The following is a 26,787-nucleotide window of genomic DNA, read 5'->3' as shown; positions in this document are numbered from 1 at the left end:
GCGAGACGAGGAGGGAGGAGGAGGAGGAAGACAAGCGGAAGGGCGATGGTGATGAATCGAGAGCTGCCGAGGGGAAAAACGGTGATGCTGACAGTAATAGACGGGCAGGGTTGAATTGTCAATTCCATCGCCGCCCCTGTGAACTAAGAAGTTGTTGATCCTCTGCCGTCCTACACTACACTAGTACTACTTCTAGTACTCCAGTACTGCAACTGTAACTAATTCTACTGGCAGTAGAAATGCGGCTCTGACCGCCTGCAGGCATTTCCCCAGCAACTACTGGTTTTTATTACGGTAGGTAGGGAGTTGACCGGCACAGGTCTAAAGACGGGTTTAACTTTTAAAAGTTTTTTTTTTGGTGGAAATTCCTCGCGATGGGCAAATTGTATTGTATTCGGGCGCGCAAGCTATTCTGGGCTCTCAGCATTACATGGCACGCCGGATGTCCAATGAAAAGGGAGGGGTCCCGCTGTCAGCTGCCGAACGTGAGGTGCTCTTGGGCGACGTAGATACTAAGTCCTCCCAGCTCAATCACGATCGCGCTAATGATGGACCGAGCGGGATGGCGGCGCCGTTGCGGCTGCCGCCGCCGTTCTAGCAAAGCGATAGAAGTTTTGCCCAGCCGAATTCATCTTTTTTGAGGGGCAGCTTTCGCCGTGGCGGTCCTCGAACGGGGGCGCGGCAGGACACAAGGTGCGAAAGAAAGAACCTAATTTTGTTCCGCGCTTCTTCGGCTCACGTGTCGCGTCAAAGTAGGGTCCAGCACCAGCTCCATATGGGGTACTGCTCTTTTTTGGGGTAATGGCGCTGAGACTCATGGTCGCAGCTTGCGCCTGCGGTGACGTTGCAAAGATCGAAGGCGCTCTCACTTCTTCTCGCCTCACTATGAAGTTGCAGCCATACCCCGGCAATTGCACCTTATTGTCACCTGTTTGTTCTCCGTTTGTCTCATCCTTCCCTTTGTCCTCCTTCCTTTCTTGTCGTGGCGTAACCAACCCCGTGTCGCAATGTTATCATCTTGTTCGAGTGCTTTCTGTAGCCCCATCTTTTCACCTTGTGCAAAACTACTTAAAGCAGGACTCCCACTTTCTCTCCTTCTTTCGATTGAAACAAACAGCACCATTTCCTCTCACTCAAAATTCGCCGAACATGAACGCCATCATCCTTGCCTTTGTCACTTCTGCCAGCCTTTTCCTGGCTCGCATGTCGCGCGGCACGCCGCCGTTCAGGCAGATCGCATGGGCTCTCATCAATGGCGGGCTCCTTGGTCTCGTGCCGCCGCCGTTGCCTCAGGAGGGAAGAAGGAAGATCTTCTTGCACGGTGAGTCGGAAAAGATATTGGCGTCGTACCAAGGCTTATAGCTGAGTCGCTGGCACAGTGAACCGGAAGCAAGTATTCGATACGCCTTCGGGGCGTACGACAATCACCCGTCTTTTTTGAACCAAAGAGAGGAGGAAACATCATGACATTGCAACAACGTAAGCTTCTAGCGATCAACGCAAAGAAAGAACTTTTCATGTACGAGACGTCTCAAGCATCAACAGAGAAGAAGAAGAAGAAGAAGAAAAAGAAAAGACCTCGTCGGAATCATCAGCGTCGAATATGTGCATCGTGAAGAGAAGACGGGAATTAAAAGGTATCGCTCCGGTCCCTCGGTCGTCTAAGCCATTGCGGGTGGGCGCGAGGGGGTTGCTGCGGGCTCAGGTCGATGCCGCCAGTCGATGGCTGCCTCTCCCTTCTCCGCGACACCCAGTCAGGCATTGGGCTGTACATGTCTGCGGTCTGGGCAGAAGGAGGCTGACGTGGGAGCATCGTCGATGACTTTGTCGTAGCAGGTAGTGGCGAGTAAGGGTCTTCCTCGTTGCTTGCTCTTGTCGCCCGGATCCAGCCGGGCGACGTCAGCCTCTGATCTGAAATTGGCTTCCTCAATGTGACGGGCGTCGAGGGGCTCCTGGGCTCCGCCCGTAGCGTTGGCATGGGCGCTAGCTTGTCGGTCTGGCCCGGCGTCTGGTGCTGTACCATGTCCCAGCTTGCCTCTTGCATAATTGGGGTAGATATCTCGAGAGTACGTTCTCTTCCCTCCCCTAATCTGCTTTCCTCTGATCGTCTCGTCGGCTTCCAGTACTCTTTGACAGGGACAAGGAGCAGCTTCTTGAGCTTCGATGCTGGCTCTACAGGGGCGGGTCCTTCATGTGCTTTCTCTCGCGTTTGCGACTCCTGTCGGTGCGAGCGCTGCCGTTCCGTGAAGTCCACCGTTCCACTGCGCGACAGCGATGGGGCAGTCGAAATGGTGTGGCGTTTTGTTTTGAGCCAGAGGTGCTGCTCCGTCTTTGCGATGCGCACAAAGATGTTGTGTCGCATCGCGCTTCCAAATCGGACGAGAATGACGACGAGGAGACAGGTGCCCAGACTGGCGCTTGCCACGATGACGGCCAAGATCTCGAATCGCAGCCCTCGTGCTGGAGCAAGAGCAATGTTCATTAGTGTTCATAGCAGGAAGGAAGTAACTGGAAAGATGGCTGAGACTCACCAAACATGCCCAAGAGCGTCATGAGACCACCGATGAAGAAAGAAACATTGAGCGCGCCCGCAATCGAGTAGAGGGCCCACTTGATCGGCCATCGCTTCCCGCTCTCGTCTGCGCCCGACATGAGCGTGCATTCATCCTCCCGCCTCACAATCGAGGGAGAAGAGCTTCGGTGACGGCGGCCAAAGCCAGGCGCTGGGCCCAGATCGTCGGGTTCAGCGATGACTTCGCCCAGAACGGCAGTTGCAGCCGGGTAGTACGATTCGAAGAGGTACGTTACGATGCCAAGGGCCAGCAGCGTGACGCCCGCGCAGGCGACGACGAGTGACAGGGCGGAAAAGATCCAGTTGATTGTCGTGGCCGTCAGGGCAAGCGTGAAGAGGGCCACAGAGCTGGAAAGAGAGCCAACGAGAGCGGTACGAAGAAGCAATTCCGGTCGGTGCGCCGGCCTCGATGTATCAATGTAGCCCTTCTCGTCGATGAACAGTAGCCGGCTTCGATTGGACGGTGGCTCCTTTCCAGAAATCGTTGGCCAATGCAGCAGTAAAAGGGCGCCCAGAGCAGCCAAGAGACACCCAATTGCCACGCACGCAGTAATTGTCACGCTGGCGAGATGCTGCGAGAAGCCGTGCCTGGACGTCAGCACATCGGGCAGTCCAGTAAGGACGAGGACGAGAGAGCCGACAAAGACGGCAAGGATGGCGCCGCTGAGCAAGACAAGGACGTGGGTAAAGAGGACGAGGTACGGGAGCCAGAGGTAGAAGCGGAAATAGTGTCGCAGCCGAATCAGCCTTCGTGGCTCGGACATCCAGGGCGTCTCGCGCTGCTGCTCTTGCTGCTCCTGTTGGAGGGTGCTCTGCTGTCCCTTCTGGGGAGGATAGAGGTGATAAGGGCGCCGACGAATCTCGAGCACTTTGTCGCGGTAGGAAGTCTCATGCGCCGTCTCAGCAGTGAACGTGCCAGCAAGGACGGCGAATACCGCCGCAGCGATTGTCGTCGTCCAGTATAGCCAACGCCAATTGCTGATGGAGATGACCAAGGTCGCGATCCAGGGACCCGAGGCTTGACCAGCGATGCCCCAGGCCAGCAGATACATTGTTGCGGCGCATCGCGCGCGTCTCGTCGTCGTCATGTCGAGAATGGAGCCGAGGACCATGATCTGGAAGATGCCTGCGCCCATGCCCATCGCACCACGGAGGATCGTCAGCACCACTGCGCTTCTCGCAAAACCGGCAATGATGGCAACGGCCCCCATCGCCAAGGTCGAGAAAATTGGTGCGCGGTGTCGGCCCAGGATGGAAAGGCTGGACCCAAGGAGCAATCCGCCTCCCTCGCCCCACAGGTATGCCATGCGGCCAGTCATGAGCGAGATGGGCATCGTCTGGAAATCTCTTGCGATCGTTTCCAAGGAGGTGGTGTAGCCGGCATCGAGGGCCTGAATGACAAAGACCCACACGCAGAGAACAGTGAGCTGCCACAGCTTCCTGGTCACCGACCAGCGATCGGCCAAGAAGTAGAGGTCGTCAGAGAGCGTCGAGGTGGAAGAAGAGGGTCCGTGGCTGGCATAGTCTTCTGGATCGATCTGCATCGTCTGTTGCTGCCCAGCGACGGAGGGCGTCACTGCCCGTGGACGAGTCATGATCGACGACTTGGGCGCCGCCTCTTTTGCGGCTCCGTCCCGGTTGTCCATTGGCTGCTCTGCCGATTTGGCAAGTTCGGAGCCCATTCTCTCCAGCTGTGCATCACGCTCCCGCTGCTCGTCTTCGTCGTCCTGCTCCTGCTTTGCCTTTGCTAGACTTGCGAGAAAGTTCTCTACGCTCATGCTGCGCTGCTGTTCGGCCATGACTCTGCCACGCTCCTCGAGCATGTCGTCGACGACGCCGCGCGTGACTGGGCGACTAAGCGCGCTTTCACCAAAGGCAACCTCTCCTAGCTTGTCGACGTAGTTGCGGCCGAGCGCCTGGCTGACCGTGATGCTCGCTCCGTCATCGTGGTCGTTGGGTCCGCCGGTACGAATGCTGATTGCATCGAGGCCTCCTGCATTGACAAAGTCCTGAAAGGCCTTTCGGCCGCCGGTGCCGGAGCCGAGCTGGAGGTTCATGGCGCAGTCAAAGCCGGCGCGGAAGCATTGGCGGCACGCCGGCGTGTTGCCGTGCCCACTGGGGAGCCTGCGGGTGCGAAAGGACTGAGCCGAGAAGCGCGTCTGCCCCGTCCCCGGACGCCAGGTGACGGACCCTGCAGTCAGTGGACGGGCGGGAGCAGCTTGGCCTCCTTTGAGGGCGGCGGGTGCAGGCGCGGCGATGTTCTGGATAGGCACGTAGCGGAGCGACGAAGAGGTCGCTGGCGGCTTTGCATCGCCCCTCGCCTCGTTCGCCGTCGTCGTCACCACCATTGGCTGATGAGGTTGCCAGTGTCCTTGGTAGCTGTCCGACTCTTCACCGTCCCCATTGTGGCCCTGACGATGGCGGCCTTGGTGTCGGCTGCTGGCCCCTGATCTAGACGGCTCCACGAGCTCGGGAACATCGCTGGGCGGGGCAGCCAGGCCCGAGACGAGGCCGGCTGCCTTTCGGCCCCAGGTGGCTCCCTCGTCTTGCGAGCTTGATCGACGCCGACCGCTGGTGGGATAGAGGGCATCGATGGAGTCACGGTGCTCGGGATTGGGGGTGTCGAGTGCCGTCGTTCCTGAACCGAATGAGCTTCGGCGGACTGACTCGACATTCGACGGCCTTCGAGGCCTCTCGTCTGACTCTGCGTCCACCACTGCTGCCGTCGTTGGAACATTGGGCGTTGAAAGAGTCGCAGGAGCTGCGCGCGAGCTCCTCTGCTGCTGCTGCTGCTGCTGCTGCTGCTGCTGCTGCTGCTGCTCCGCCTGGTGTCGAAGGAGAGCACGGTTGGCGTGCTCAAACAGCGAAGCATCTGGTCCAAACGTGTTGCGGTCTGCAGTCTGCAGCGCTGCGATGTCATCCCTGGCGCGTCTCGGCTGGACAAGAGGCGCGACGTGGCCAGCAGCATCGGTGCCCGTTCCCGGGCGACTTTGTTCAGGCGTGCCGAGGGCAGGGTCGGACTTGTTGAAACGCAGCCCCTGCTGGAGCTTGGGGGCGTCTGGCGCCCGAGTCGACGTAGGTAGGGGATCGTCGCTCCGACGCCCCTGATGCTTCGACCCGGCCTTTGCATGCAAACCGGCCGCGGGCGTCGGCGCGCTTTTACGGCCAAGGGAAGCCTGCGAACCCTCCAAGCCCCGACGAGCCTCGGGCATCGACGTTGGCTGGGAAGACGAAGAGGGCCGGCTGAATCGCTTCATGTTATCAAAGTCGGTCCGCACCGTGGGCACCTCTCGTCCGTCTGCCAGCTTGAGCGACGACCCAGACGAGAGGGGCCGAGAGCTCGACGAGGACACGGCTTGCTGCTGCTGCTGCTGCGGGGCCTGGATGCGTGGAGCTGGCGAACGAGCAAGCGACACTCTGGGGGCGGGGCCCGCCATGAGATCGGGCGAGACAAGAGCGACAGGAACGAGGTCCCTGGCCGCCTCCTTTCGTCTGGCGCTCGCGGCCGCGACGCTGCTCGCTGTGGGCGTCGGCGTCGATTCCCCCGAGCTCCAACGGTTGTTTTCGTCGCTCTCCTCCTCCTCGTCTCCCTCTTCGTCCACCGCGGGGTCTTGAGCCCAGCTGATCTGTGCCGCCGGCATACCGGACGGAATTGCCGGCAGCGCGCGACGTGGGCTCTGGGCCGTTGCTGAAGTCGTCGGGGCGCCTGTGCCAAATGCCGGCGTGGGTTGCACCAGCGGAGGCGTGGGAGGAATGTCGGCGGTCTTTGGTTTGCTCCGTCGCTGGTCGTTGTTGTTTGGCGCCTGCGCATACGGGTTGGGAAAGGAAGACGACGGCGGCGCAGCAAAGGACTGGGGCAGTGGCGCTCGTCGGTGGTCTGACGGTGCTGCGCGGCCCGTCGCAGGATCAAAGCGCCTGGGTAGGGTGCGTGACATGTCTTGGCGAGACGTGGCAGCTTGTTGGATCGCAGGAGAGGGGAGAAGCTGAGGCGGGGGCGTCATGACAATCGGCGTCGCGCTCGGTCCTGGCTCTTCGAGGTCGGGGATGTTGGACAGCCTGCGGACATCGGGGCCTGATCGGCGAAGGATGCCCGTCGCAGGATACACCCGTCCTTCTCCCTCATTAACGGGTGCACTCATACCCGACGGCACCACGGTCCGTCCATGGGGAAACCCAGGGAGATCGCGCCTCGACGCATCTACCCAGTCGCCTCGATTGCCGCCTCTTTCCCTTTCTTCGCGTCCACCACTGCCACCACTGCTTCCGCCACCACCACCACCACCAGCAGGCCGCTGCTTTGCACTGCGAGCCTCCTCGTCATCGCGGGACTTCCGCTTTCCCTTTCCCTTGTCCGTCGAAGTTCCTTCCATTGTATGCTATGTATGCCTCGCTTTGAGCCTCCGTTGACCAGCAAGGGAGGCGGTTTGGAAAGAAGTGACGTGTGTCTTGTCGTCTGCACCACCGGCTAGCAGTGTTGCTCGTGAAAGGCGTTTGCACGTCGTGTAAAGAATCGTCAAAAGCTGAGACGTGAGAAGCTGTTTCCTCGCTTGGAGGTGACGTAGAGAGAGGCGTTGAGAACAGCGTCAAGAATCGTGAATGAAAGCAATCGTCACACCGTCTAGACCCATCAAGGGCTCCGAGAGAGGGTGCTTGTCGTGAGAAGAGAGAAAAAGATGAAGGAAAAGGGGGTCGTGACAGCGCCTCCTCGAGCGAACCCGCGCCCTCGTCTCGATGCAGAAGCAAGGAGATCAGAGGGGATGGGGGTATACGAGGCGGCGAGAGAGATGCCTGCCAGTGCAAACGCGAAGGAGAAGGTGAAAGGAGAGAGATGCAAGCAGAAGCCGTCGTTAGTCTTTAAGCTGAGACAATCATCAGCCTACCACATTGGGCAAATTTGTTGCTCCTCTGTCTACCGCCATAGCCAGCAGCAGTACGTAAATTGGCGCGGGTAAAATGGTCCGTCCGTCCGACTTTCCCACCGAGGCCAACCTGCCACAAGGGGGACACAAGGTTAAGATTGGCACACGATCACCAAGGACGAAGCCATGCAGGGCGAGCAGACGGCAGACGGACGAGGTAGAAGGCCACTCGACTCGTCATTGGTCCTCGTTGCGGCGAGCGTGTCCGACGGGACAGGTCATCGCCGGTTGTTCCAACGCGCGGAAATTCTCCGGGGCGCGACCAGTCATAAATTCTTATATCGCCGATATGCCTTCCCACATCTCACCACGTGGAGGGAGGCCGTCCAGCAACTTGTTCCTAGCTCGACCCTCGGTGCGACTGGTAGGGCGAGATGTTGGCCTGAGAGAACGGCTAATTTTTCTTATCGGGAGGAGTCGCACTTCTGTCGGCTCAACTGGCGAAAGCTGCACTTTCCATCTGAGCCAGAATGCACCCCATCGGATCATATTCCGCCCTCGGTGTGCTCGAGAGTGGAGATAGGTAACAAGAAGAGGCCGCCTGAGGGACATGTGAATGACGCTTCGACGACGCCTGATTCTTGTCGTGGGTGCGAGACTACACAATCGATATGACATCTGAGCTCAGCGGTGCTCAGCGGTGCTCAGCGGTGCACCATCGGGGTGCCTTCTTCTTCTACTTTCGCATTGCTGCAGTTGTTTTGACCCCGTCTGGACACGAGCCTTTTACAGACCGCTGATACCGTCCGCCGCTGGGCCTCAAAAAAGGACAAAGGACGAAGTCTAGCTCGAGCACCACTCTCGTTGCGTAAAAATAATGCCTGCTGCTTCTTGTCCCAGAGGGAGCTGCAGGCAGGGTCAGATCTGGTGTAGTGTCCTGACACCAGCACAACCCGATCTGACCTGTTGAGCGAGCGAGCGAGTGAATGAAACGCGGTGGGCAGGCTGTGCGCCATGCTCAGAGCAATCTCGATCCACGAACCGTTGCGCACAGAATCGCGCAGGCAAGGCCCTCGGAAGCGAAGGCTGAGTGCCCAAGGACCACATGCATTTTGGCAGCAAACGTCCTGGACTTACTCCTGACCCGAGTTGCTGGCCTCGGTCCATCTGCGGAAGGGTGTTGAGCCGAGAAATCAATTTGGCGCCGCCTGCCCATCCTCTTTGCAAAGTTCCCACAACCAAGGCGCGGTTCCTGCCCTAACAATGACCCAAGCAGCTCCTAGTGGGGGAACAGGCGGAAAAAAAGGCACCAAAAAAGGGTCCCTCTATTATATTTTATCTTCCCTCTTTTTTTTTTTAAGGGGCAAGTTGCTGCTAGCTGATGGAGAGCAAACTTTCTATTTCGGGCTTTTTTTGCTGTCCGCATGTATTACTGCTCGCGATATAGCTAGTGTCAAGACCACTTCACCACCCTCTCGTCTCGGTTTTCTCTTCGGTTTCTCTTCAGGTTGAGCCTGACTTTGCCGTCGTCGAGCTCCGATCCAGACAGCTGCTGGTCTGCTGGCTTGGTCGATCTCCATCTTGCGCCCGTTTGCTCGCTAACCCCCATCTCGATTGGCCCAACCATTGAACAAGGCGGCCGCAGACGCCGCCCCCGTCGCCTCTCAGTCTCTCCGTCGTTGGACCGCCCTCAACCCTGGCCCACCCCATCTCGCCACCCCATCTCGCTCCCCCAACCCCCTCGCTGCAGTGCAGTAAGAGCGGAGCTGAGCTTTCTCGTCTCGTTCAACACCGCTGTCGTCGCCTTACTGGGTCGACACTGCCGCCCGCTCCTCACATCTAAAGACGGTGCCGTCGTTTCGCAACACAAAAGACCGCACCGGGCGGGCCGTTGCGCTGTGGCCGCCTTTCGTCGGCCTAGTATCAATCACTGACGTGCAAAGGGAGGGAGGCACAAAGAGAGTAGGCAGTCCCCCGCGCACACGCGCGAGCGCCTTGTCTTGCTCCACCCCAAGCGCACGCTCGCATCACCTTGCTCACAACAACAAAAACAACGGGGAATCCCCCTTCTCCACGACCACTTTTCAATTGTTCGCCCACCTACCCCGACGTTGTCAGTCCGAATATTTGAGAGGGAGAGATTTCCGACGACGAGGGGAGAGGGTGACGACGTGGGACAAGGCCTGCTGATTCGCTGGCTGCTTCCCTCCTCCTCCTGGCCGAACACGACGGGATCGTCAGACCAGAAGCGCGGTGCGGCCTTATACCATGTCTGCCTTCGACTCCGTGGCCGGGCGTGGCCTGGACAAAGAGCTACCAGCACCACCGATCGACACTGTGGCACCTCGCGTGATAATCGAGGGCACCTCGAGCAGCGTGCTAGATGAATGCGAGGGTGAGTTGCGTCGGCTCAGAGACGAGTAGGGACGGCCACTGACCAAGAGGTGGACAAACATCAGATGGCGAGACGCAGCCCCTGCCATCCACGCCCCGTCCCAGGCAACACCTCGAGACGTCGCCATTGACGCTCCAAGGCCATTCGCCCCCCGAAGCCTACCTCACACCCATTGGGGGCTCGTACGAGAGCCCGGGTGGGTTTGATGGCCGTCATCAAGACTTCGACTCGCCTTCCTCGCCGCGCATCCTCAAGCCCTCTACCTCCTCCGAGGGCGCAAAGTACGGGCTCGGCGTCACCACTTCTGATCTCGGCACCGGCATGAGAGGACTTTCGCTGCGAGACCTGCCCGATCCTGCGACATTTGAGCTGCCCGAAAGCAGCGACCCTAGCTTTTGCGTGGGTCCAATTCCGCCTCCGGGCCACAGCAGTAGCAGCAGCAGCAGCACCCCAACGTGCTCAGATGTCTCCTCTGCGCGCTTCTCTATCTCGACGCGGGCCTCAATCTGGACCGAGAAGAGCCACAGCAGCGCAGCGACGAGCCCAAGCACGTCAGGCATCCTCAAGGCCGATTCTCCGCTGGGCACCGATCCTCGCGAGTACTTCAACGGCTCGGAGCCGTTCCGTTCAGGGCACTTTCCCTTGCCAAATGCCGTCGCCAAGACAGCAGCCGATGCGGCGCCCCGGTCGATGGAGCACCGCGCCATCAGTGCAGGTTCACTTCCTCCCTCAGAGACGGCCACTCTGTCGGGCCCCTTTGCCCACCATCGTGCTCCCTCTTGGACGAGGCAAACGGGTCATGGTGGTCTGACTCCCATTCGCACCAACAGCCAGCATCGACACGTGCCCCAGCAGGCTGTTGATTCTTCCTCTTCTCCCATTCTGCCTTCGCAGCTAGGGCCCTTTGCCGTGCCAGATCGCATTGCATCGAGGGCGCGCACGCATTCAGACGGCAGCAAGGGCCGCCCGGGATCGTCTCGAAGCACGAAGAGCTCGTTAACCAATGGCGGTGCCGACTCTAACGACAGTCATCAGTACACTCGCGGGTCCAACCATTCCTCCGTCGACTCCCAACCCGGCTCTCCCGGGAGCGCCATCGGTCCGAGGACTAGCTCCCTCAAGAGGTCCTCGGCAAAAGGTTCTCTCGTCTCACCGCCGGCGCCGCCGCCACCGTTGCCAGCCTTGCACCTCCGCCAATTATCGCACGATAAAATTGACGCCACCATCCGGCCGGCCCACCTTCGCCACGCAGCTTCGGACAGTGACTCGTCGACCACTTCCTCGATGCGGAATCGTCGGCGTGCCGCCGTACCCGACAGCTTCTTCTGCTCCGCAAATAGCTACGGCTTGCCGGCCTTGGGCAGCAACAGCCCCGAGGGATACCAGTCTCGGGGCGATGGCAGCGATCTGCCCTCCCAGGATTCGGGTCTGGCCGTACGCGCCGTCGAGGAAGGCTATGAGCAAATCGTCAATGGTCAAGGCCGTCGCGCAAAAGAAGTGGAAGGGCTCATTGGTCCAAAGACGACGCATCTTCTGTTGTCGGGCTGCAGCGGCGTCGACAATGGCTTTCTCCATCGTGTCTTATCCCACACTGGCGAGTCACTGCTGGTTCTTGACGTCTCCGCTTGTGGCATCACCTCTCTGCCACCTTGCCTGACTCTCTGCCAAGCCCTCGAGGAGTTGAATGTCTCGCACAACACTCTGGTGGGACACAATCCTCTATCGCTTTGTGGAGACGTCCAGACCCTTCGCGTGCTCCTCGCCGATTCATGCGGGCTTCGAGGGCTGCCGAGGACCTTTGCCAATCTCGAGAGACTGCAGGTCCTCAGTATCCGCAACAATTTCCTCACCCATGTTCCGAGCTGGGTCCACCGCCTTGCACTGCTCGAGATTCTCCTTCTTCAAGACAACACTTTCCACCGTACCTGGCGAGAGATCACCACACTCCTCGTCGATTCTCCGCTTTCATCCTGTTTCACGTCCAGCGACGAATCATGGATGAAAGAACGATCCCTTTCCGCAACGACGACGGTCTCTTCGGGCACCGACACGAGTCTGCCAAAGGAAGATGAGCTCGAGGAGCTCGATGAAGAAGTCGGGCAGCCAACCTCGGCGCCAGCTCGAAGCGAGGCAGGAAGGCCCGCCCATGCTTTCAGGCCATTGATGAGGAGGATGCGAAGTAATAACGACATCCAGAGGGCACTTGACGAGCCGGCTGCTCTAGACGAACCTGACAGCTCAAAGCAGTCACCCGACTTCGATAGCGACGGACCCCGCAGCTTCACGCAGCTCGACAATGAAAAGGGTTGGGGGCTCTTCAAGCGCAAGCTGCGAAAGAAAGCGTCTACCAGCTCTCTCAATTCTAATGCGAGCAGTTTGCATCAATCCAAGAGTCGGAGCAATAGCATCCTTCACCTTTCTCAGACCTCTACCGATCGGCTCGACATCCTCCCTCCGTCTGCGGATCTCAAGAGCAGCCATGCTCGAGGTGCAGACTCGACCCCCACAGGCGCACCGCCGCTCTCGCCGTTTGGTGACGGAAACTATGTGGCGACACCCATTGAGCTGTGCCCCTTCAAGACCTACCTGCAACTATCGTTGCCATGGAACGAAGCAGCGCCTGGCGCCTACCACGAACGACGTAGACACCTCTCTGCTCTCCGCTCCTTGATGGCCTACCTGCGCGACCTCGACGACCTGACGCCACCATCACCAAGGCACATGCGCACCTTTGACACCTCTGTGAGCCCAGGATGGCGCTCTGGACCGGCATCCCCAATCTCGCACTCCACAACACCTGATACTTTGCGAACCAAGCAGTCCACGTCTTATTTCTCACGATCAACGTCGGCCTCCTCCATCGCCCACCAGATCGAAGGCGAGAGGCAGCCAATCAAGGACGATTCTGTGCGTCGACTCAAGATACTCCACGAGATCGTCGTCACAGAGCAAACGTACCTCCGCGGCCTCTGCGAGCTCGTCGACATCTACGTCAAGCCATCTAAGCTCGTCGAGGTCAACTCGGGAGTGCCTTGGATCCCACAGAGCGAGCATCGCAAAGTGTTTGGCGACATTGAGGGGATCATGCAGTTTCACAAAGGTGCCTTTTTGCCGCTGCTCGAGGCTGCCATTGCCCCTCTTCGTTCTGACGAGGTTGAGTTCGGCAATAATGCCGAGTTGACGGCAAACGTGGCTGAAGAGATGGCCAACGTCTTCTTGCGACACCACGCCTTCTTCCGGATGTACTCGTCCTATGTCAACAACGTAGACGCTTCTCAGCGCAGAATACAGACGTGGATGGCGGTCCCTTCTAGCCAGACGCACAGCAGTAACAACAGCGCAAGCAGCAAGCTTCGTCCTTCGACGAGCGGCGGAGTCGCAAGCGCCAGAGAGCAAGGACAACAAGATGGCTTCCTTGCTCCCAAAGAGCGTAAGCGTATCCGAGCATTCATGCAACGGGCCCGCAAGGACCGCCGGCATTCGCAGCTCTCCCTCGAAGCATACCTTTTGCTTCCCGTGCAAAGGATCCCGAGGTACCGCCTCCTGCTCGAGGACCTGGCTCGGAGCACGCCAGAAGAAAGACTTCGGGACCCCGCGTCTGTCAAATCTGCCCTGGAAGCTATCTCGACGGTTGCCTCGTCGATGAATGAGAGCAAGCGCCAGTCGGAGAAAGATCGGAGACTTCTGGCGTGGCAAACGAGGATCCGTCCCCTTCGAGGAGGTAGCCTTAATAGCAATGGGAGAGGAGGCAACGACTATGCCTGGCCCTCGCCACTCGTACAACCTCATCGAAGGCTCATCATGGACGGCCAAGTCGTCCTGAAGCGTGTCGTGGAACGCACTGCTGCTTTTCACGCACCCTCTGAGTCGATCTGGACCGAAGAAGAGGAAGAGGACGCCCTTGCGTCGATTGGAGAAAGCTTCTCGCTCGGCGATGAGCTCCAGGATCGGAGCGACAATTGGCGAATGGTCCAGCAGCAGCCACGGAGGATGGTCCAGGTGGACCGGTTAGAGCAGACAGTCCAACAGCGACCTTTGACGCTCATCGTCTGTAACGACATCTGCGTTGCAGTCGTTGTTTCCAGCGACGCCTCTGGACCGGTGGACCTCTACGCCATCTGGAGGCTTCGCGAGTCGCCTTCCTCGGATGGCATGCCACCCGTGACGATCGTTGGCCAATCGGTCCTTCGCATCATCGACACGAAGCGGATATTGTACTGCCAGGCCGCTTCTGTCGAAGAGGCCGAGACATTGCGAGACGCCCTGCTGCAGCAAGTCGCACATCAACAGGTGCAAGACTAAATAAGGCAGCTAGCTCCCTCGCGCCTTTCTCCCACCACCACCTTCTTGCTTTTTTTTTCTTCTTTTTTTTTCTCTTCCCAAAAGCACTTTGTCCTTTGCTGTATAATTTCTCTCATGACCTTCGACTTCACTACTCTCTTGTTCTTGCTTGCCATTCGTTTCCCCCCTTTCATCCTTTATCTCCATCCCTCGTCTACATTATCGCCGAGGCCCCTCTCCGTCTTTCGGAAGCCTACGTCGACCCAGCCTCTCCTAGATGCGCCTCATCTGCACAGAATCAATGTCTTCCATCACGTCTTCATTCGGCGGAAACGTCAAAAGTGTGACAGTCTAATGATTGCTTCTCTGTGGTGCTCTCTTTGTAAATCTTTACAGGAGTGGACATGAGAGGACCCGGTGGTCTCTTAGGGGGTAATGTTGTGAGAAATGAGAATGAGGTGTACAAGTGTGTATATCGCGGCCATCATCATGGGGGATCAAGAAGAGATATAAAAGACAGAGTGAGAGTTGTAATGAGACATAAGAGATAAAGAGGAGAAAGGGGGAAGAAGCCGAATATTGTCACTGTTTCGTGACTACTGGTTGATGCCCAGCAAGATGTTGAGCTCCTCGTGGTGCCTTTCGGAGCGATCCACGCCTCTGCGCGTGCCGACCTGCTCGGCCAGGCGGAGCTTGTATTTTTGTAGCTCGAGCATGCGCTCCTCGATGCTGTCGCCCATGACGTACTTTGTCGTAATGACTGGCCTCGTCTGGCCCATGCGATGAACTCTGTCCAGACCCTGATTTTCTGTCGCGGGATTCCAGTAGGGCTCCATTAGGTAAGCCCGGCAAGCCGAGACGAGGTTGAGACCGATACCGCCGGCCTTGAGGCTGACAAGGAGCACTTCGACCGAGTCGTCAAGCCGGAACTTCTCCAAATTTTCCGAGCGCTCCTGACGCCGCATTCGACCGTCGAGATAAGTGGCCTTGATGCCACCCCGGTGAAGTGCTTTGGCGATTCTATCGAGCATCGTCGTCCATTGCGAGAAGACGACGGACTTGATTGGGGTGACACTCGTCCCTGATCCAATAGAAACAACTTGCACGGTCTCTTTGATCGGCTCGTCTCCTTCGGTCACTGATTGATCGACGGCAACCTGATCCAGAACGGGGGCTGTGGGATCGTAGAGCTCGCTATTCGGATTGCACTTGGAGAATGGCTCCAGCTCCTGTAGAAGCGCTCGAATTTTGGAGCTCAAGTCGGCGCGATCGTCGAGAGGCACGTTTCTGTCGCACCCAAATTTGCTCGATTGGAGGCTGAGGCTCCTGAAACTCTGGCCATGCTGCTGATCTGCTCCTCCTTCGTTGCCTTCAATGTCGCCTGGCAGAATCTGCTGGATGTCGAGCAAGGGAGAGATCGAAATGCCGCACTCGGGGCAAGCGAAACGATCGTCTGCCTTGGGCTTGTCAAACGTCGGCGCACCCACCGACTTGCGCAAGCAGTCTGAGCATGTCAGATGCATGCATCTCGTCAGGACCGGCTTCGGTTCGCCCTCTTCGCCACGAGGAAATCCAGATTGATCCGTGTCGCAGATGTGGCAACGAGCACGGTCTGAGAGGCACAACAGATCGAACAGTTTGACGGCACGGTCGTGCGAGAGCCCGTCTTGCAGGATGGCAATGCTCGGGTCGTCCTCGACGGCGCCCTTGGCCCTCTTCGTGTCCTTTCCTGCATCGACCAGACCTGGGTGATCGCACGTCATGCGCAAGTTGGAGATTTCGTGAAGAATCGTGGCGTAATTGTTCTTGAGCGTGTCGGAGGCCTTCATTGTCTTGATGTCGTCGATGTATCTCTGGCTCATTTCTGCGTACAGGGCCTTTTCCCTTACTTCAAAGTCCAAGCGCATGATCCTTGAGAACTTTGGCGGAAGGCTTATCAACCTGCTTCCATCAGCCATCTTTGCTTCCTTGGTACGACGGAGGGTGAGGAACTTCATGATGGTCTGCACGCGGGCCAGAGCCATGGCGTCGAGCGGATCGGCATTCTTGACTTCTCCACCCGACTTGCGCACGCGAAGCGACCCCATAGGCTTCTCTCGAGCTCCACAGAATTGGTTCCAAATGGCGCGGTCGTCAAAGGGCTCCAGACGCAAGAATTTGATGAGTGAAAAGAGGTCGTCTATGCGATTCTGTACCGGCGTTCCAGTCAGAGCGATGCGTCGCGGCGAAACGAGATTGCATACGGCACGAGACTGGAGCGTCTTTGCTTCTTTGATCGTGTGGGCTTCATCTAGGACGATGCGGAACCATTCGATCCTCTGCAGGGGATTCTCCGACTCCCTTGACAAATCTGCCTTTCGCTTTCCCTTCTTGCTTCCATTTGCTGTCTTGGAGCCTCCCTCTTGTGTCTTTCGCAGAACCGCCGCTTTCTGTGCTGCTGTCTTGCCTTCCAAGGGTTTTCCATTGACATCCACCAGCAGCACGTCGTCTTCGACCGTCTCGGATTGAGGCGTGCTAACTTCCTCATCTTCCGACTCATCCCCATTCGCCCAGACGCTTTGATGCGCAAATTCGGTGGCCAAGGTGCTATAGGTGGTCATGACAATGTCGAATTGAGCCAACTCGTGCGGATCGGTGATTCGCGTGCTACCGTGGTAGAGATAGATGCTTGGCTGCTTCGAGGCATCCCAGTGCTCCTTGATCTGTCCCTCCCAATTAGAGACGAGCGTCAGAGGCAGGACGAGGAGCGTTGCCCTACTCCTTATTGCAATTTGAGCCAGTCGCAGTGACTCGGCGTCTTCCTTCTTCTTTGCTTTTTTGCTCACTTTTGGCTTCCGCGCTTTCCTTGGCTTCTTTCTCGGTGGAGGTGCGCCGTGGACGTTGATGTTGAAGTCTTCTACAGTGACATCCTCGTCGCTGTCATCGGCGACGTGAATCACTTCACCGTTCTCCTCTCCTAGTCCAGAAGCTGACCGCTGACCCTCGACCTCTTTTTCTGCACCTTCGTCCCCATCATCCTCTTCCTCGCCTGGATTGCTGGCTCCGAACCGCCGCGCTTCTTCCAGTGTGGCAGCAATGAGGGCGATTGTGACAATCGTTTTACCCAGACCCATGTCATCGGCCAGGATGGCGCCCCGACAAATCCTCGGCCGCTTTCCCTGTTCTGAACGAGTGACGACATTGACAAAGGACGTGATCTTCGGGGTCACGTTGTTTCCACTTGACTTTGAGAAGCGGACAGCTGGCATCCAAAGCGACACAATGCCCGAGTCGTCCTTTGTCACGTCTACTGGGTCATCTGGCTTTCCCTTGCCCTTGCCAATGGCGTCCTCAAACCGTCTGAATCGCTCACGGTCGAGCAGAAAAGCGAGGGCCTGCTTCTGGTGAGGGAGGAGCGGTGTCGTGACGAGCTTGGGCGCTTCAACGCTCTCCAAGTCTTCGCCGCCTCTTAATGCGGCATACACGGTATCGACTTGCTTCTTTCGCTCTTGCTCCGTTGCCTCTTTGGTCTGCATCAGCGTTGCTCGTGAGCCAAAGGAGAACGGCTGAGGCGTCTGTTGGCCGCCTGACGCTGCCTGGTTGGAGCGTCCGAATGAGCCGTGAGGATTGAAAAACTCTGGCGCACCGGCATGCTGCGAGGCATCGTACTGCGCAGGAGTCTCGAGGATCACATTCTCCGAATAAAGAATGTTGGAGACGGCGTTGAGGTGGCGACGGGTCGTGAAGATGAGGAGCTCGAGTGCGTGGAGAAAGTTCTGTTGCAGGGTCAGCGCTGATGATCAAAAAGCCTCGGGTGACAAAGAACCCGCTCACCTGAGCGGCATTGGGAGCCACAAGCCTGCAGCGTGCCTTGATTCCGACCAGCCTTTGGAGCATCAATGGTGCCAGGGCTCGCGAATATTTTTCCGCAAGCGTCCCGAACGCGGTTGGACGGAGTTTGAGCCCATTGGGAGGAGGCTGACCGTGGACTGCTGCATGCTCCCGCGACTCGAGGGGCGAGATTACTTCAAAGACGTCAACGTCGAGCTTAGCCTGCGGCTCTGTGGCGGGCTTGACTGCAAGGTGAATGGGCCTGTAGCCGCCCTCGATGTAGTATTCGCAATTGGGCGGCCATTCGCTGGGGGACCACTTTGGGTCGCTGGTTGCGCTTGGGTATGCGACAAGCGCCTGAGGAAGGCCAAAGACGCTCAGCACAACGGAGTTGATCATGCCAATGCAGACTGGCGCATCAACAAAGGCCGACTGGTTGAGCTGGCGTTGGACATCTGGGCCTTTGCTAGAAACGACTTGGAATTCGTCCTGATCGTCATTGGTCAGGTCGATGGCGCTTGACTCTTCAGAGGCGCCTCCAGCGTTCGAGCCACTCGCACCGCTGGATCGTGGTCCGGACTCCAGCGATGGCCCATTAGAGGCTTGGTGATGCGGCCTGGAGAAGCCACCATGTTGATCGAGCAACTGCGTTGGCACGCGAGCACCGCTGCCGCTGACGAGTGGTACACTTGGTTGCTCTCGACCGTGGGTCGATGGCCGACTACCGTTGCTCGATGAGCTTGCTGGCGCACCATCGCCCTTTGTCGTTGGCCAGGTTGGCGAAGAAGACAACGAAGACGACGACGGCGGCGGCGGCAGCGAGGACAGGGGCGGGGATGAGGGGTGCGCAGAATCCCCTTGGCCACCCTGCATTTCGGGGCCTTGTCGATGGCGTCTTGTCTCTCTTTGTCGTCGTGGTGGGCAACGCAAGTGGAAGCTGCCGATCCGTACGTGTCGTGATTTGGTGAGGCTGAGTCAGCTGTATCAACCCTGTTGAAGCTCTGTCCCTTTGCTGCTCAGGGTCATTCTCTGCACCTGTCCAGGGGTGGAGGACCACCTCTCCTTCGATCCCGCTCCCCGGCTACCTTGAGATCCACGTGTGGGCGAGAATTGCGTCCACTCCGCCGGACTGTGGCAAGGTGCTTGGAAGCTAGATCAAGATCTTCTTTGACGCCAACCAAATTCACTGTCAATTCTCCATCTTGGACCCCGGCGCGCGTCTTATCGAGGGTCCTCCAAACACGTGGCCTCAAGATCGACTTGACTTGAACTCCACGGCCCTTTTTTCCGCCTGCCAAAAATCCAAAAGGGGGGAGGAGCGGAGGGGGGTTCAACGCGCTAGCACGTCGTGACGTCTACCTGCTGCTTGGCAAAACGTTGCTGGTGGCTTGCTTTTTCTAGGTCGGCATTGTCATCATCACCATCATCGCTGGCCTCGATAGAAGTCAATAGAGCAGTAGGACAAGCACGAGGCTCGGCGCAAGTGCAAACGACGAGCAAGATCAGCCCGAGGACGCAAGTCGAAAAGGCGTCGCTGGAGGAAGCTTTGCGTCTTGATACCCGGGCGCCCTCGAATTTTGCACACCGCCACTCCTCGTTCTCCCAAACGCGGCGGTCAACATCTCATTTTTCCAGGAATTTTCGCAGGACGGATTGCCTGTTTAACATTTTTCCCCAAATAGACCCCTACAACGAGCCGAGATGGCTGCACCGGATAGCAGCAACGGCACCACCACGATCAACCACCACCCCTCGATTATGGCCAGCTTCAGCCCAAGTGCCCATGGCGGCGGCGGCGGTGGGAGCAGCTCAAATGGAAGCGGAGTCAGCAGGTCAGCGACGAAGAAGATGTCAAGGACAGTCAACACAGTTCCAGGTGAGTGATGCGACGCCCGCGACAAGCCTCCTGCACGAGCTGAAAAGGACTTTGCGACCAACAGCATGGGCGCGTCAGGAGCCTCCGAGTCCACCGCAGTCACCGCAATCGAGACCCGTGGGGGGGAACGGCGCGAGCACCTGGCCGAGGCAGGATGGGCGTGCCCCCATGACTTCGCTCACCACGGCAGCCATCCAGGCCAAGGGCAATGGCGACAGCAGCAGCAACAACAACAATAAGGCCGCCAGCAATGACGACGTCGACGAGAGGCCCCTCTCGACGCACTCCGAGAGCTCGGACGGCACCGATGACGCTGCTGGTCCCAGCCGCTTTTGGGCATTTACCCTTCCTTCCAAGTACAGAGGCAAAGCAGGAGGCGACGACGGTGAGAAGCCACAGACCAGCTTCCCGCTGAAAAGGCAACAGACGAATACATCGTCGACTTCTTCTCGAGTCAACCAAGGCGACTCAGAAGATCAGCCGAGAGACCGGAGAGGGAGCGGGACGGCTACCTATAGCAGCACGTTTGCCGACGCCGTCAGGCAGCTGGCTTCCTCGGCGTACATGGGTCGCAATCAGAGCTCCCACGCGCGAAACATGTCGGAGGGCGAAGACGCTGAGAAGGATCGTACATTCTCTCGGCATCAGGGTAGATCAAAGGTCATCGACGAGGAGATGGGAGAGAAGAGCACGGATGTCGACGACACGGCTGACACTGGCTTTGGCGGCAACGAGGAGTGGACAGACGAGGAGGGGAATACCAGAGAGGCGCGTGGTACTGGTCTTCGTTCCCGACGTGCCGGCGCCCCACGTCGGCTTAATACGCAGACAACTGCACGCAGCCACCACGACGACTTCTCAAGGCATCAGCCACTCACACCGGGATGGGATTCGCCCTGGCATCCCGAGGCCAGGGGCAACAACTCAATCGAAATTGGAAAGTACCGCTTCAATAATTTTGGTGAGGGGGGTTACTTTCCCCGATCAGAGTCGAAGCAGACGTCGAGCTCGAAGCGCAAGACCAGAGGGGGCGTCATCAAGAGACGCAAGGCGAACAAACGAACGAGAGAGCCCTCCAAGGGTATGACGCCGGCCAAGCAGGCTAGCCAGCGACGAGGCTCAAAGCAGACAACGTTGGCCTGGTGGCGCACCTTTCTCCTTCACAATGCCTTTGTGCCTCTCCTCTTCCGCCTCATCAACATCACCTTCACCACTACGACATTGGCCGTCGCCATCAAATTGTACCAGATTCTCAGGGACGAGGATGCTCCAGACGCCGTCGGAAGCAGTCCGATTGTTGCCATCATCTTCTCGCCCCTCACTCTCCTCCACGTCGGCATCCAAATCTGGCTCGAGTACTTTTCCAGGCCAATTGGTCTCTGGCGCGTCGGCAGCAAGCTCTTCTACACATTGACCGAGGTTCGTTTTCCTTTCTCGCCTCCTTCTTGGTCTCTCAAGCTGACATCTGCCGTACACAGCTCATCTTTGTGTGCCTCTGGTCCGCCGAGCTATCACTCTCGTTTGACAACTACTTTACCTCGACGCTCGTCTGCACCACTTTTGACTCGCCTTATGCTGGCAACGACTCGCCCACAGTGACCGGTAACCAGGTCCTCAACAACCCCGGCAAGAAGCCCTACATCTGCCGGCTACAGGGCGCCCTCATTGGTCTCGTTTTCACCAGCCTGTTGGCCTATGTCATCGTCTTGACTGTCTCTCTCTTCCGGATTTTTGTTAGAGTCTCTCGTCACTAGCCTCCTCCACCCTCCTTCTTTCCTCATGTTGTTGTCTGGTGTTGTAGCATGCATTTAGAAGCCATTTATTTTAATGAAGAATCTCGACTACCAGGTATAGCGAACTGTTTGCAAGGCAATTTCAGCGGTGCTATCTGCTTGCTCGATATTTCCTGGCACACTCACAGTAGATTGAGTCCTCGCCCCGTCTGGAGAGATCGACTTGCCTCCGATGATGCTCCTGCGCCTCTCTGGGGACGCGGAGGTCCAAGTGCGTCTTGAACTTGAGCCTCTCTCCAGCGTGCTCGTCGCGCTCCTCGATCTTTTCCATGGCCTCGTCGGCGCTGCTGCTGCTGCCACCGCCGCCGCTGCCGCCAGCAAGCGCCGCCATCTTGGTCTCTCTCTTTCGATTCTTCCAGAAGAGAAAGGCGCTCGTGAGGCTCGCTAGCACGCAGCCGGCAAAGAGCAAGCCGCCCGAGACAAACATACCCTTGCGGTAGTAAGGTGCTTCCGAGACGGGAAAGAGACGTGTGCCGAGAATCGGTCCACACTGCCCAATGGTGCCAAAGAGGGCGAGGCCGACGCCGCGCTTGCTCTCGCCGGCCTGGTTGTTGGCCAGCAGCATGTACAGGACGGGAATCGAGGGAAAGAGGCCGATGACGACAAGCCAGACGGCGCCGTACCGCGCGTGGTTGTCCTCGACGGTGCCGAGGACCATGTAGCCGGCGGCTCCAATGAGGCAGAGAACGACGAGGAAAGGTCCGCGGACGCGGAGGCGGTCCGATGCGAGCATGACGGCGAGCGCGACGACGAATGCACCGACGTATGGTGGCGCAGAAAAAGCTTGGGCGCGCAAGGCCGTGTAGCCCATCCCCTGTAGGATCGCGGGCAGGTAGACGGGGATAGCGGCGTAGCCCACATTGATGATGAAGAGGAGCGCAGACGTGAGGTAGTTGATTGGATCTGTCAGCGCCGCCATGGCATTGGAAAAATTCAAGCGACTCTGAAGGAAGGAGCGGACCGTGCCGCCTCTCCCGTCCGCGTGGCCCGAGCGCTTGTCAATGGACAAGCGGTAGAGCCGGGCTTCTGCAATCTCCTTTTCCCGGGGCGTCAAGAGCCCTGCCGTGGCGATGGAGTCGGGCATGAAGAGGAAGATCAAGACGGCCATGATGATCGTTGGAGCGCCCTCAACGATGAAGATGAGTCGCCACTTGTCAATGTGCGCCGAGGAGCCCTGAAGAGCGTAGGCGACGGAGCCAGCGATGGCGCTCGCAATAGCAGATCCCACGACGTACCATCCGAACCGGATACCAATGTCGGAGCGGGGATAGAAGAAGCTGCCGTCGGAGAGGGAAAGGTCAGACTCTCGCAATGATCTTTGCAAGGCCAACCAACGCACCTAAGATAGAGGGCAATGCCCGTGCCATAGGCAGCCTCGCTGACACCGATAAAGAATCTTGCCGCCATGAGACCGCTCCAGTTGAACGCCGAAGCTTGCAAAATGGACGCGATGCCCCATACCAGGACGCAGGACCCCATCCATTTCGATGGCGGCACGAGCTTAAATCCGAGGAGGCCGAACTGGAAGACGATGTAGGAAATGTAAAAGATGGTGAGCAGCCACTGGTACTGCGAGTCGCTCAGCTTGAGATCCCTGCTCAGACCAGCCGCGTTTGAATTGCCGACGTTGCTTCTATCGAGAAAGGCGACGAGATACGTGATGCAGATGAAGGGGACAATCTGCATGTCGAGCTTCCGCTTGATGACAGAGACCTCTTGCTCTGTCCAAAACTGCTCCGGAACCTCCTCTTCCGGCCCATCTCGACCGCCTCTTTGGTCCTTTTCCTCATCCCGACGCAGATCCATCTTAACTGTTGTGATGGTGCTCAGGAAGAGGAGGCGGACGATGACTCGAGCGGTTCGGCCGCGTTCAAGAAGACACCGCGCGACAAATTGTTGCTAGAGCCGGCCGACGGCACATTTTAGCTTCATTACTCAAATGACTAGAACTTTAGCCGGCTTCTAAAGGCCTTGAGCTTCCTATTGACCCGCTTTTACGCATTATTCGTGCTCCAGGCAGCTCGAGATCAAACAAAAATCTTATGAGCCAAAGGAAGAGTTGTCCTTGTTGTCATCCTGACGTCTGGGACCCGACTCGAACACTGCCCTGCACTGTCAGGCTTCTTCTCCGTCAATCTTGAAGAGACATTGACGCCAAGTCTCCAATTCACGACACCCAAACTGTTTTAGCGCGCCTTGGTACTGTAGTGGACCGTCAGAGTGCCAAGTCTACTGACGCTGCCAAGTCGAGCCCCCTACCCAGAGATGATGGCTATAAAAAGGGCTCGTAGAGGGTAAGACTTCTCTCGCAAAGAGCAACGATCATGCGCTTCCTTCTCGTTACGCTTCTCGCTATGGCCAGCTCGACAGCCGTCTTGGGCGCAAGCATGTATGAACCCCGCCAAGCCGATTGCAGCTCCTATGGCGAATACGAAGAGTACACGGGTCCTTGCGAGACATCGAGTGAGTTGAGGTCTCCTACCACTGCTTAGGTCAAGCTCACTCCCTCTTCAGACTGCGGGGCGTCCGGAACGGTCTGTCGCAACGGACAGGGCTGTGTGGTTTTTCCCTGTGAGCTTATTTATCCTACTGTGTGTGCCTCGGGATATTGCTGACGTCCCTTTCGACGACATCAGCATTCGCATGCCCAGCAAAGGGCTGTGCCTGCACATCGTACTAAAGTCGCCACTTTGCTTTGCTTTGTCGCACTATGCCATAGATAGTAATTGATTTGCATCTTTTATTGACGGAAGTTGATGTGCAATGGTTGCGGAAGGAGGCAGGGGAGAGTTTTGAAAACGAAGACTCAAAAGGCCGCACTCAGGGCAACAATGAACGTAGGAGGTAAAGCTGGCGAGTGCTGCTCTGTTGAAAACAACCAGCATCGCATCTCTGTCTCTGTTCGTGTTCAAAGAGACTGGACCGTAAAGCCGGGGCACTCCCTCTCGTGTGACCAAAGCGCGCCAGGCGCACCCAAAAAAAGAAACGAGGCCATGTGAGAGACGCGCCGTTGTCCGTGCACTTTGGATCGGCTGGCGGTTCCTGTTTAACAAACACCATTACTCTGCGGACCATGTCGACTTACTTTGAGACTGTCAAGAAGGTGCGCCCTAAGGACGACTGAGAGATGTAGCCTTGACTGACTCGATTGGCCCCTGCTCAGTCGTACGCCGATGTGCCCATCACCGAGGAGGGCATCGACACGTCGCAGTTCCTCGAGGCGACCGAGGGTGTTGTCAAGCTCTTTGACCTGCTCGGCAACTCGGCCTTTGCCCTCGTACAGACAGACATGAACGGCAATGTCAAGGTGTGCCTCCTGCCTGGTTGCGGTGCAGCTGCGTACCCGGCTGACCCTCTTGGAACAGAAAATCAGAGACCGCTTCCTCGCCTCGCCGGTGCATTCAAACACGCTCGAGAAGCTCGTCGCCAGCGAGGGCAAGCCGGGCGAGAAGGGCCGGACGGCCTCCGAGGGGCTCATGTGGCTCGTCAGGTGGGTTGGCATTCATTACTGCTTGAGTTTTGTGCCGCTTGCTAAACACCGTTCCCAAATAGGGGTCTCGACTTCACAGCGCAGGCGCTCAGGAGGTCGACCAAGGACAAGAATGAAGAGCTTAGCACGAGCTTCTCCAAGGCCTACGAAGGTAGTCTTCGGCAGTACCACAACTTCGTCGTCAAGGGTGCCTTTTCGGTGAGCTGTCCGTTACTTTCCTAGCCCTAGCGACGCCAGCTCACAGAGCATCGAAAACCACAGCTGGCCATGAAGGCATGCCCCTATCGAGCCGATTTCTACAAGAAGCTCGGCTCCCCTCCGGAAAAGGTCGAAGAAGAGCTTCACCGATGGCTTGACGCCCTCGAGAAGATCGTGGCCAGGTTGCAAGACTTTTATGTGTAAGTCTCAATTACAGTCCCGCGCGGCTCATCGGACATTGATCATCTTTCTCCGTGTGCAAACAGCAAGGGCAACTACGCGAAGGGCTTCTGAATGGACTCTCCGCAATCGTATACTTCGTCATCGTCTGCTGCTGCTCATCTGTCATGGGATGCATAGCCAAGAAGTGTTTTGGTTGATGTCTGAGACTAATGTGACATTGCCCAGTGCGAAGGGGCGTGATGGAATGGAAAGGATGCAATTAGACGACGGTACCGGCGTTGGATGCGATACGGGGCCACAGGTCGGCCTGAAGAGGAACAATGTCAGATTGCATGAAACGAATAAAAGACCATCGATGACTTACGCATTCCTTGGCGACGGGACCAGTGATAGCCGAACCCTTCATCTCTCCCTTGGGGTTGACAATGACACCAGCGTTGTCCTGTTCGATAAAGTCAGCGGGCTGAGGTGTGTCGTGTGTGGTCTATCTGCAGTACGTACCTCAAAGTAGAGGAAGATACCGTCACGTCTGCGCCAGGGCTTGCGTTGACGAACGACGACGGCGGGCATGACTGAGAGGGAGAGGCTAGGTGAGCCGAGGACGGAGACACATTGCGTTCGTGGTAAGATTGCTCACCCTTCTTCCTCAGTTCGGGCTTTCCCTTCTTGACGCTGGCAACAACCATGTCACCGGCAGCAGCAGCAGGCAGACGGTTAAGACGAGCACCAATGCCGTTGACGGCAATGACGAAGAGGTTCTTGGCGCCGCTGTTGTCAGCGCAGTTCATGACTGCACCGACGGGCAGGGCGAGGGTGAGCCTGAACTTGGATCCGGCCTGAGGCTTCGACATGTCGACTGTGTCAAACGAGGTCAGCATTCCGCTCTGTCCTATTCTTTTCCCTCTATGATGTGCACGCCCGGCCATCTCCCCAGGCCATCCTAATGATTTCCGCCAGTCTCGAACTCCATGTCTATCTCGCCATTCATCCGACTCGAGCTCTTTTGACTCCTAGATCGCACATCGACACTACCCCCTCATGATACCTCCGTTCATCCGACCTCGCATCGCCCAACCCATCCCAGTCCAGTGTAGCGCTATCCAATCGAATACAGGTCATGAAATCACGCTGCGATGCTCACCTTTCTTGAAGTTGTGCTGGTCGTTGAAGCAGTCTCAAAGAGAGCCGTCAACTTCTTGGGCCAGAGCCCAGCCTTGGAAACGTGACGGCGCCAGCTGCGGCCAAAGCCACGTGGCAACTCAACCTGCCCAAGAGCAGCCCTCTTACGTCCTTTTCATGACTCTAATCAAAGACTCAGACCACCTCAGCC

General features: G+C 57.7%; 9 protein-coding genes across 9 annotated transcripts; 5 read left to right on the top strand and 4 right to left on the bottom strand.

The window, feature by feature from the left end:
- Positions 1 to 1,445: 1,445 nt before the first annotated feature.
- FA10DRAFT_279268 (hypothetical protein) lies at positions 1,446 to 7,400 on the bottom strand. Its single transcript, XM_025523530.1, has 2 exons — positions 2,532 to 7,400; positions 1,446 to 2,460 (listed from the first exon to the last, which is right to left on the bottom strand). The coding sequence occupies exons 1-2, from the start codon at positions 6,940 to 6,942 to the stop codon at positions 1,631 to 1,633; spliced, it is 5,241 nt and encodes a 1,746-aa protein (XP_025377224.1). The 5' UTR covers positions 6,943 to 7,400; the 3' UTR covers positions 1,446 to 1,630.
- A 12-nt stretch (positions 7,401 to 7,412) lies between these two features.
- On the top strand, positions 7,413 to 8,190 carry FA10DRAFT_102777 (hypothetical protein). The gene has a single exon (XM_025517832.1). The coding sequence runs from the start codon at positions 7,618 to 7,620 to the stop codon at positions 8,104 to 8,106; it is 489 nt and encodes a 162-aa protein (XP_025377223.1). The 5' UTR covers positions 7,413 to 7,617; the 3' UTR covers positions 8,107 to 8,190.
- A 1,509-nt stretch (positions 8,191 to 9,699) lies between these two features.
- Positions 9,700 to 14,128, top strand: FA10DRAFT_285735 (hypothetical protein; the record flags this gene model as incomplete). Its single annotated transcript, XM_025524021.1, has 2 exons — positions 9,700 to 9,826; positions 9,891 to 14,128. 2 exons carry the CDS (start codon positions 9,700 to 9,702, stop codon positions 14,126 to 14,128), a joined length of 4,365 nt encoding a protein of 1,454 aa, XP_025377222.1.
- Positions 14,129 to 14,450: 322 nt separating this feature from the next.
- FA10DRAFT_251301 (hypothetical protein) lies at positions 14,451 to 19,094 on the bottom strand. The gene is made up of 2 exons (XM_025519604.1): positions 17,921 to 19,094; positions 14,451 to 17,862 (listed from the first exon to the last, which is right to left on the bottom strand). Exons 1-2 carry the CDS (start codon positions 18,788 to 18,790, stop codon positions 14,704 to 14,706), a joined length of 4,029 nt encoding a protein of 1,342 aa, XP_025377221.1. The 5' UTR covers positions 18,791 to 19,094; the 3' UTR covers positions 14,451 to 14,703.
- Positions 19,095 to 20,876: 1,782 nt separating this feature from the next.
- FA10DRAFT_229407 (hypothetical protein) lies at positions 20,877 to 21,547 on the top strand (the record flags this gene model as incomplete). Its single annotated transcript, XM_025518788.1, has 2 exons — positions 20,877 to 21,212; positions 21,272 to 21,547. The coding sequence occupies 2 exons, from the start codon at positions 20,877 to 20,879 to the stop codon at positions 21,545 to 21,547; spliced, it is 612 nt and encodes a 203-aa protein (XP_025377220.1).
- Positions 21,548 to 21,634: 87 nt separating this feature from the next.
- Positions 21,635 to 23,485, bottom strand: FA10DRAFT_274985 (MFS general substrate transporter; the record flags this gene model as incomplete). The annotated part of the gene is made up of 3 exons (XM_025523243.1): positions 22,926 to 23,485; positions 21,713 to 22,863; positions 21,635 to 21,651 (listed from the first exon to the last, which is right to left on the bottom strand). The coding sequence occupies exons 1-3, from the start codon at positions 23,390 to 23,392 to the stop codon at positions 21,635 to 21,637; spliced, it is 1,635 nt and encodes a 544-aa protein (XP_025377219.1). The 5' UTR covers positions 23,393 to 23,485.
- Positions 23,486 to 23,813: 328 nt separating this feature from the next.
- On the top strand, positions 23,814 to 24,337 carry FA10DRAFT_266540 (hypothetical protein). Its single transcript, XM_025521537.1, has 3 exons — positions 23,814 to 24,049; positions 24,101 to 24,157; positions 24,223 to 24,337. Exons 1-3 carry the CDS (start codon positions 23,911 to 23,913, stop codon positions 24,264 to 24,266), a joined length of 240 nt encoding a protein of 79 aa, XP_025377218.1. The 5' UTR covers positions 23,814 to 23,910; the 3' UTR covers positions 24,267 to 24,337.
- Positions 24,338 to 24,601: 264 nt separating this feature from the next.
- FA10DRAFT_102488 (glycolipid transfer protein) lies at positions 24,602 to 25,740 on the top strand. Its single transcript, XM_025517831.1, has 6 exons — positions 24,602 to 24,689; positions 24,750 to 24,893; positions 24,952 to 25,076; positions 25,139 to 25,274; positions 25,338 to 25,474; positions 25,541 to 25,740. The coding sequence occupies exons 1-6, from the start codon at positions 24,660 to 24,662 to the stop codon at positions 25,566 to 25,568; spliced, it is 600 nt and encodes a 199-aa protein (XP_025377217.1). The 5' UTR covers positions 24,602 to 24,659; the 3' UTR covers positions 25,569 to 25,740.
- On the bottom strand, positions 25,541 to 26,621 carry FA10DRAFT_266537 (putative RPL23A-60S large subunit ribosomal protein L23.e). The gene is made up of 4 exons (XM_025521536.1): positions 26,095 to 26,621; positions 25,959 to 26,029; positions 25,822 to 25,899; positions 25,541 to 25,764 (listed from the first exon to the last, which is right to left on the bottom strand). The coding sequence occupies exons 1-4, from the start codon at positions 26,306 to 26,308 to the stop codon at positions 25,717 to 25,719; spliced, it is 411 nt and encodes a 136-aa protein (XP_025377216.1). The 5' UTR covers positions 26,309 to 26,621; the 3' UTR covers positions 25,541 to 25,716.
- Between the last annotated feature and the right edge of the window lie 166 nt (positions 26,622 to 26,787).

Source organism: Acaromyces ingoldii, assembly GCF_003144295.1.
Source record: "Acaromyces ingoldii strain MCA 4198 unplaced genomic scaffold FA10scaffold_3, whole genome shotgun sequence".
Taxonomy (NCBI): Eukaryota; Fungi; Basidiomycota; class Exobasidiomycetes; order Exobasidiales; family Cryptobasidiaceae; genus Acaromyces; species Acaromyces ingoldii.
Note: the sequence above shows the minus strand (reverse complement) of the source record. Positions and strands in the feature narration are given on the sequence as shown.